The 10,081-nt window shown below is 44.0% G+C and overlaps 1 protein-coding gene across 5 annotated transcripts in view; it reads left to right on the forward strand.

Annotated features, from left to right (window-relative positions):
• The window catches only part of LOC126384675 (proline-rich protein 5-like), a 32,201-nt gene extending 22,120 nt beyond the window's left edge, over positions 1-10,081 (forward strand). For all 5 annotated transcript variants that reach the window (XM_050035864.1, XM_050035866.1, XM_050035862.1 and 2 more), the window contains exons 6-10: positions 495-586; positions 671-811; positions 6,816-6,960; positions 7,227-7,532; positions 9,164-10,081. In XM_050035864.1, the coding sequence (XP_049891821.1) occupies positions 495-586; positions 671-811; positions 6,816-6,960; positions 7,227-7,532; positions 9,164-9,540 (1,061 nt within the window). In that variant the 3' untranslated portion in view covers positions 9,541-10,081. The remainder of the gene's footprint in view (positions 1-494; positions 587-670; positions 812-6,815; positions 6,961-7,226; positions 7,533-9,163) is intronic.

The raw sequence follows: 10,081 nt of genomic DNA on the forward strand, positions 1-10,081 counted from the left end.
ACTAAACATGTTTTTGGCCATTACCCAAGAATTCTAATGTTAATTATGACAAAATTTCACACAAATGTCTAATAGGATAAAATGATGCAGTGATGACATTTTATATCCAAAAGGTCAAAGGTCAGTTTCACTGTGACATCATAATGTTCTGCAAAAATACTTTTCTGGCCATTATTCAATGCCATAACTCAAAGAAGGGGAGACAATTGTTAGACACCGAATTGGTGCCACTAGTCTTGGGTGTGCACCTTGAAACTGTGCTGATTGTATCGATCTTCTGTGCTGCTGGGTTGAAGATGTGTGTGAAGCATCCATGTTTTGGAATTTGTAGCTTCCTTGCAGCAACATTCATATTTAAAAGACTGTCTACTGTCATGGCTACATATGAGCCTGAAGAGACATGGATGTAAACTGTAACTGCAACTTGACTAGGTCGCTGAGGCGGTAATTCTAGTTTGACTTTGAAGTGATCTGTCTTTTGTCTTCACGCTTAGGTCAGAAGTTGCTGGACTCCCTGGCTGACACATGGGACTTCTTCTTCTGTGATGTTCTGTCCATGCTGCAGGCCATCTTCTATCCTGTACAGGTACACACACAGACACAGCCACACACACATACTTCTATTCTACTTTCAAAGTCTGTTTTGACACCTGCGTGTATGTGTCCTTAGGGAAAGGAGCCATCAGTGCGTCAGCTGGCTCTGCTCCACTTTAGGAACATCATCACCCTCAACCTGAAACTGGACGAGGCTTTGTCTCGACCCCGAGCCAGAGTTCCTCCTTCTATCATACAGATGCTGCTAATACTACAGGTACACACACACACACACACACAAACTCTTTTATTTCTTCATCTTTCCTCCCCTTTTCACCCTCTTTGTTTTACAATCTGTCACGCTATCTCCACACACACACATACACACACACACACACACACACACACACACACACACCCTCAAACACAGGGCTTGCACAAACATCCATGACTGATGCAGGGTGAGCGAAGAGGGTAAATGACAACAGATGGAGGACCAGAGGGTACGGAGGGCTGTTTTTTTTTTTGAAAAGGGATCTCACAGGAAGTAGTCTCAGTGTGAACACAGAGCTCAGTCGTCTTCCCATGACCACTCAGTGCCCTCTGCACCCTGCCTGTGTCTGTGTCTGTGTCACTGTTGGTCTATGTGAATTATCCATGTTTACTCTGTCCTTTGAGACCCGTATATCCTCCCAAAACCTGAAAAAAATAAGAATCAATTATGATTAGGGTGTGTCTGACCTCATTAGCTAAAATGTTTTGAAGCAAAGGGTCATAAAATTAAAAAAAATTCAAAGGAAATTTCATCTTATCTGCTCAGTGATGAGAGCGCAGACATATATGTGTCCCCTGTGGATAATTGGCTTCAGTTCATGAGAATTCCAAAATAAACTGTAGTGAGTAATAGTCGGCAGCTGATATCGCCCCAGAGTAAGTTGCCTGACCTTGAAATAAGAGTAAATTTTTTTACAGCTTTATTATATATATGGTGAACCAGGTTTATTTGATTCACTTATACATTCACTATGCTGCGACTTATGGCTTCACTTTTCATGGGAACAGGAAGACAGTTGTTAACTTATCAGACAGCACATACTGAATTTTCAAGTTCAAGGAATACTTCATCCCCCAAATGACCATTTGTGTATCAGTTAATCACCTTGTGTTACAGTGAATTTGTAAAGAGAACTTTTTCTTGCATGCCTCCGGTCAATGGAGCATCAAATAAACTGAGAAAATTCTTGATGATCTGAAGTAAAAGGAATTAGGGGTTTTACAACAGCAACACTATATCAAACATCTGTTTTCAAACTCACAACACACAACCTGTGCAGCGTAATCCGAGTCTCTTTTATCCAGTGGTATGCTCAATACTTCCCAAACAGACCGCTCTTTCTTACAGAGAACTGAACAGAAGGTGAAACTTTAAGGCGACATTATGTGACATTCAGAGAATTAATAAAGCAGCACACCCAAGCGGCAACCTCCGAGGCTGACAAATGAAGCCAGTGCAGAAGTGTCAAAAACTGCATTTCCTCAAATGGCCACTTGAGGCTGGCTCCAAAACAGAGTAAATCCCAATAGACCCCCGTGTTAGGATGCCCAGCTTTACAGCAGAAATAAACATGTTTACAGCCTGGTACAAAAAACGAGTTTGTTCTCTTTAGCCAATTTCAGCATTCATGACAACTGTACAGGGGGTGAATTTTTATACAACTCACCCATTCACATTTAAGGCCCAAAGTTATGCATATTTAAGGATGGGGTGTCATGAGTGACAGTCTGTTTGCTAAGTGTCGCTGCACTCAGTCAGATCCACTCCTCATGCCTCCATAGTTCTACCCTCTCCTTCAAATATGGTCACCTCTGGCTCCAAAAAACCAAGATGGCGACTGCCAAAATGCCGAACTTAAGGTTGTAAAACGGCAGTCCCCAAACTAATGGGTGATGTCATGGTAGCTACATCTAGTGGTTGAGCAGAGAGCCAACTGGTCCAGCCACGGGGTCCAGATTTTTCCTTGGTCGTTTGTTCAAGGTTCACACAGTTTAAAATATTCAGCGTCATACTTGCGTTTGGCCATGTCATCGAGCTAGTTTGATGTCTCTGTCAATTACTCGACAGCAGGAAATGGCACTTCAAAATAAAAGCTGTGCCAGAAATTCAATGTACTTCAAAAGAAATTGTGTTTTTTTACAAACTTGACTTGACTTGGCATTCAGAATGGACCCATGACCCGCTTTTGGACCACGACCCACCAGTTGGGAACCACTGTATACAGTCTATGAGCAAGCCACTATTTGCCATGTACAGTAAAGATATGGTGGAGTAAGGGTGTCCTGAGCAGAGAGCTGCTTCTTTGCACTGCACTCATATAGCTGTTGCTGCTGATATTGGGATGGCGTTGTAGTGGAAATGTAGCGCCCAACTTTTTGGTTCTGCATTGGTAACACCATCAGCTCTGTCAACACTGCTGCTGTTGTTTAGCGCTGCTTATGGTGGAGTCATCACTATTGTTGCTAGCCACTGGCTTAGCCACCTCCTTGTTGAGAACTGTGTCCAGACAACTCATACGCTCTGAATTTTGTATAGAGCCCCTTTAATCAATGCTCCCTTCAAAGCCAGACTCTACTGACACAAACAGTAATTTTACTTCTCTGAATACAGGAACTGCTGGTCCACCACTGCATTGATCAGACTTTGGTGTTTTAAAGGGTTAGTTTGGATTCAGCAAAGTGACACAATGACGCAAACACTGTTTGAGGCAGTGGTGGACCAGACACTCTCACGTTCAGCAAAGTAAAGTTACTGGTTTTTCTTACAGTGGAGTGTGGCTGTGAAGAGAGCATAGATGCTGTATGTTTCAGTTCAGTTTCAAATACTAAAGTTGACCAAAAACACGTGTTTGGGAAGTACTGAGCATACGAATGGATAAATGAGACTTTGATTATACTGCACGAGTTGAGTGAGAGCTTGTAAATGAATGTATTAATGCAGTCTTGCAGTTGTTAAACGCAAACTTTGATGACTTCAATTCATCAAGAATCTTCTTTGTTTTTGGATTCCTCCTACTCCGTGGAGGCATTCAAGGAAAGCAACGTTTTCTTCATGGATTCAACACAACATGGGGTAAGAGACTTTTAAAAAGGCCTTTCTCTCTGGTCTCCTACAGACAGAGGTGAGTAGAGTCTCGCAACACACGTGTGTTTGGGGAGAACAGGGGTTGTTGGGGCTTGACTGCGGTCGGTGAGATGTCGCCACTACCCACTTGAGGGCAGGCAGCCCGGCTTTTGGACCTACTCTAGAGAAGGTCCATCTCCGGGTGGCTTGGCGTGGCACAGCGCGTCTAAACTGACAATGGAAACACAAATCGGTGCAGCATGGCCTTGCTCGCCGCAGCCAAAACTGACAGTGGAAAACGGGTGTTACTGATATAGAAATGGTCCTTTGGGGGGTGAAGTATTCTTTCAAGATGCTGCGCTCATAATTTTGCGCATTATGAGATGGTTAACAGGAGTAGAAAGAAACAAAAGCACAAAATTAGGTTTATTTTTTAGTAATTTCTCTATTTTTTCCCCTTATTATATGTAATAATCCCAATATCACTCACAAATATGCAAGTCTAGTTTAAGTTAAACGACCTAAGAGAAATGCTGTGACTAGACTCTTGAATTTCTTTAACAGCGTTAGCCATTTGTGGGTCAGGGAGTGAATGCAAGTGGATTAAATGTGTTCTCAAGTGTGTCTGGGAGTATGAACTGTGCGTCTGTTTTTGTGTGGGTTACTTTGGACATCATTGTAGTGACTCATTGACCCAAATCTGCTGCTTCCAGACTGAGACAGAGGAAGGTACGGAGACTATAAAAGACACAAGAACAGAAAGCAGGATCTATTTTCCTTCTTTATTCATTGTGCACAGATAGATATTGCAGAGTCATTTTAATTGGTCTGTTTTTATTTGCCTTCAGTGAATATCAAATCAACAGGTAGAGCTGAAGATTTAAAAGCAGACAGTGAAGAGGGGCCCTTAAGAAAAGAGGTTGAGTGTAAGAGAAATAAAAGTCGGGACTGCATGTTTGCTGTTTTTGCAACCTCTTGTTTCATCTGTTAGTAATTTCCCTTTAGTTCTGTGACGCCAGTTCGTTCAAGTCTGGTCTATTTATGTGGTTTGTCTCTGTGCTGTGGTTTTGATGCATATGCTCAGTGATTCAGAGTCCTGAGACTTGATTGATCCCTCCTTTGTTATGTGAAGACCTTCAAGTAAGGTCTCTGAGCCCACATGTTTCACACTCCTCAGGGTGAAAATTAGGTCGCGACTTCATAAAAGTTATTAAACTGAATCCAGCTTTTTTTGCAGATCCTCAACCTTTCAAACATAGAAGTTCTTGTTTGTTATCCCTCGTGGCTCTGAGTCCATAAAACAGCACCATATTGATTCCCATTGATCATGAGGGTAATTTGTTTGCCACTGATCTATTTAAATACACGCTAACATCAAGTGCACAGTGGCTTTGAGCCTCGCTGCGGAGATGAAAGCTGTAATGCCTGTGTTTCTTGGCAACAGTGCAGAAACAATCATGAAACAAGAAGACACATCTGCAATAAACGGGGCAATGAGCACTCCACATATGCAGAGCGGCTGCACGGTGAAGCGGGATGTGTCCAAAGAAGCAAGCTTCCCCTCACATGGAGAAACATCCCCTTTATTTCCATTAAGGAAATTGGTTGTGATTGTGCTGTGATAAGAGATGCAGCTTCTCTCACTCATGTTCTCAGTTTGTTGTTGCCTGACATCGCTAGGCCAAATTGCAAATACCGATTAGTCTCGAACCTCTCAGTTTATTTTCTATTTCTTAGGGGCATTAGCAGGGACTGTAGACCAAATTGCCCCTGGACACAATTGGATTTACCCACAACCAATTAGGGTTGCAGCGCTATACTGGTTTCAAGGTATACTGTGATATAAAAGTCAAAGGGGCAGAGTCCTGAATCTGGGTGGGTGACATGCAAAAAATATTTGATATTGATATTTTGTCTTAATATTATTTCCGGGGTTGGTTCTGGGTGAAACTAAGATCATGCAGGTCAGATGGTGGGTGTTGCATGATAAATATGTTAAAACAAAATAATTATGAGAATAATTTAATGTAATCTTTTAACGTTTTAATCCTCTGACTGCTGACTTTGGGTGCTGACTCTGTCTTCTGCGCCAGCTGAAATATGAGAGATGCTTTAATCAGGTGCATTACTAACGGGCTTGATAACTATAGTGATGTTGTGCTCAATATTGTGAGAACAGACACAGCCCACAGTCCAAAGACATGCAGGTTAATTGGTGACTCTAAATTGGCCATAGGTGTGAACGTGAGTGTGAATGGTTGTCTGTCTCTATGTGTCAGCTCTGTGATAGTCTGGTGACCTGTCCAGGGTGCGGAAGAAATTCGTCAAATGTGTGGGTGCAGTATACCACGTCACAGTACCAGTTCGGGAGCAGGTCTTGAAAGTTAAACTTGTGCAGGACTTTGACGCAAATGTGTGAGCCAAAAGTGAAGTCATCACAAATTTTGCATGACACATGAAGGCCCTGCAAGTTGTCAGCCATCGTCTCAAACAGGCTCCATATTAGATTTGTCATTATGATTGGCCTGGCCCATCGGAGACTGGCTAGATATTTGTCTGAATGGGAGGGAGACCAGACGCATCTGTCAGAGCAAATAAAACAAGCTTACAAATCTGTCTGGGCACCCGACTAAATTTGTAGTAGAGTTGTATGTTGACCTTAAACTTAGACGCAGACCTGGGTCATTTAAACAATAGATTAAATGACAAAACATACTGTGGAAGAAGTCACTTGCAATGGCAACCCACAAATAATTATCTTTAGAGTGGATTACATGATTAAATTTGACACCCGTTGTTCACTTTCCTCACAGATATTCCCTTTCAACCCAGTTACAGGGGTTTGTTTTGTCTGCCTCTCTCGATCTAAATTGAGTGACGCTGTTGATGTTCTCATCTGAGTGTGATTACACGTTTATACAAGTCTAAGATTGGGACCACACTCACTCAGCAAGCTGTTTTATTCATGTCATCTACCGGCCACGTCCTATTGTCAAATGTCAGTACGTTTTAAACAATATTAAAATGCAGCAGACTCATCAGAGACCTTCAATTCAGCTCACAGTAACTGACAGAGGGACTGATAAACCACAGGAAAGCAAAGTTGACTTTCTTTTACCAAGCAATGACTGGCTAACACAGTGTTTGTGTGTGTCTGATGCAGGGAGTCCATGAATCTAAAGGTGTAACAGACGACTACCTTCGTCTGGAGACACTCATCCAGAAGGTGGTCTCTCCCTACCTCGGGACTCATGGGCTATATTCCAGAGATGGATCTTCCAATTTGCACTGCTCCTCCTGCCTATTAGGTATGTGCGTGTGAGTGTGTCATAATCCCTTATGTGTTTATGTTTGCACTTGTACTCTGTGGTATTAATTTAATTCATTTCACTTAATGTTTATTCGGGACAAACACAGTGTACAGAGAGAAGTACACCACAGTTACAGCAGTGTATCACAGCATTAATTTCAAATGCCTCTCCCTAAAGGGGTTCTTAAAGTGAAGAACGTAAATCATAAAACATGTGTTTTAGTGTGTGTAATCAAAACTCTAAAGCAGTCTTTGTCTTTCCAGAGAAGCGTTTGCAGCGCTCCTGGCCCTCCAAACCAGGCAACGCCCCCATCGCCAAGAACCCAGTGGTGCGCTCTAAGAGCTACAACGTTCCCATGCTGACCCCTGTGGTGGAGTACGATGGCGACTCCTCCACAGGAAGTGGCACTGCAATTAGACGACACTCTGTCTCTGAGATGACTTCCTGCGTGGAGGAGAGCTGCTCTTTGGCCGAATCCACGACCACTGCCACCAAAAACACCAGCAACACCAGCACACTCAGCCTCACCAGCCACTCCCCAGCTTCCACGGCCTCTGCTGCACTTTCAGGTAAAAAAATAATGCAACTGATCACTCATGGTGACACATTTCAAGATTGCAAGAATCTGTTCTTTCTAGATTGATTGTTTCAGATGGCCTTTTTTAAAGTGTCCATCTCTTTAAGCCGCCCTCCTGAAAAGACCAGTCTACTTTGATCGGTCAGTGTTTCTGGGTCTTCTGCATCTGCGCTCTCCGCACCTCTGCCCTGTCATTGCAGCTGAGGAATGACTGTAACTGAGTATAACAGCACTTTTGACAAAACAAGAGATAACAGAGAAATAAGAGAGTCCGAGAAAAGTAATAACCTATGGTGTGTTCCAGAGAAAGAAAAATACAGCGATAGGGGCTACATGTAGAGGATGTGGGATATACAGTATGGATGCTTCCAAACCCAATATCTAGGCTGACAAAGAAACAACTCCTAGGCCAGTGTTCCAGCGTCCACACATGGCAACTGCTATCACAACTAGAGATTGATGAAGTACAACAAATACACTACTGCAAGGGGGAGCCAGGACGACAGGTCAAAGTGGGGATGTCATCATCATCCCCACACTCCGAGATTGGGTACCAAGCCCCAACAAGCCCTTACGACACAGATTCTGTTAGACCAAGGGTGAATGACCTGAGATTGAAAATCATGGACAAGCTGGAAACCAAGCAACCCCGAGGCTAATTGACCCCTTTGTTGGCCTTCTGATTGGTCTGCTGACCCACCAACCAGAGTGCTCCTCCCCATAGCAACACTTGCTAACTCACTGGGGTTCGTCAAACAGACTCAAGGGGTAAGTCTGTGGAGTCAACACGGGTGAGCGAGCTAGCAACTGCAGGGGGGCAGCTCACGTTAGTAGCCATGGCTACCATCAGACATCGGGACAAAACAACTATTTTCACAAGTTTTCAGATATGTCATGTAATGCCTGTTCACTCAACTGTAGCCACGTTTGTTCTCTATCACTGACACCGCGTTTTGGACAGAATGATCGATTCAATTCGAATTACGAGAAAGTTAAATCTCACGGTATTTTCCATTGTTTCGTATGGGAATGAACCCCCGCGAGGCTTGGCTTGTCGAACCCAGCAACAGTAACCAAGGGGGGCGGGACCATGGGCGGGTCTTGACAAAGGGTGGAATACCATCGAAGAGTGCTCCCAAAGATGAGCTGCTAAGTGGATACCTCAGGCAGCAAAAACCCGAGAATGCAGAAGAGAGGGATGAACCATCATGGAAGGACAAGTCCCTACACGGCATGTACCACCGACAGATTGAAGAGGTGGCCGACTTCAAGAAATCCTACCAGTGGCTGGAAAAGGCTGGACTGAAAGACAGCACAGAACAATAATCATGGCAGCACAGGAACAGGCACTTAGTGGGAGATCAGTAGAAGCAGGGGTCTACCACACCAGACAGGACCCCATAATAGCCAGATGTAAGATGCAGGCAAGAACGGAACAATTTGGTGAGAACGTCGCCACATTTAGTTAAATATCTTACCCATCTACAAAGCACTAATGTTACTGTACTCTCCACAGGAGAGACCACAAGCAGGCAGCTGATCAGAAGGGACCCAGAGGACTGTGATCACAATAAACACACTGATCTTAAAATTGTTTCTCTAAACCTCCTGTCCTCTGCACAGACACTGTGACCTCCACCCAGGACCCCCTACCCAGAGACGCTGACAGCCCCACAGGTCCACACTCTCTCCAGTCACAGCATCACTCCCCCTGCATCCTCCCAGAGCCTTCCCCAGGCGCGGACACACACTGCACAGGTTCGCTGGTGTCAGACTCCCCCGCGTCCTCCCGAGTCCTGGCTCAGGACACCAGCTCCGGCCCCAGTCCTTCGTCCAGCCCAGAGATCATGATGCACCACATCCCGGAGTCTTTGGACTCGGAGCCGGAGCACGAGGGCATCTTTCTGGACTTCTCACGACACTGTTCTGGAGAGTCGGACACGCAGCAGAAACAGCAGCAGGCGGTGTGTGGCGTGACAAACACACACACACACATCTAAGGAGATGTGCACCAATGCAAACAGTGCCGAGCCAAGACGACTCCTCACACTCTGCGACACTTCCTGCTGTTCCTAGGAGACTCTAGATCATCAGGGATCCTTTCAAACTAAAATATGTTTTTAGAAGATGTGGTCGCCCATCTCTAGAAACAAGTCTAACCTCATCCTGTCTGGTAAAAATATCAATTTGACCTTTTTTTTTAAGTGTATTCCCCCAGTTTGGAAACATCAGTCCTGGCCTCTCTGTGAAGCTACAATCACAGTAATCACTTGACTTTCAAACTCAGCTATAGTCAAGTGGTCATATCACAGGTTTGGTCTCTCAAACACATAGAGCCAGTGATGATAACACATCAGGTGCTCGTGCTGAAATGATTTAATTACTGTCAGATATCTCTTAGGGCTATCTGGCTGTCGAATTCAAACTTTTTTTAACACTTTAAATGTTAAAGAAACTCTCCAGTCTGACCGGTGATGCTTCTTTATTGTTGGTTGAACCTCAACTTATTTTATTAATTGATGATTAAAATATTAATTTGAA

This window comes from Epinephelus moara, chromosome 23 (genome assembly GCF_006386435.1).
Source record: "Epinephelus moara isolate mb chromosome 23, YSFRI_EMoa_1.0, whole genome shotgun sequence".
Lineage (NCBI taxonomy): Eukaryota > Metazoa > Chordata > Actinopteri > Perciformes > Serranidae > Epinephelus > Epinephelus moara.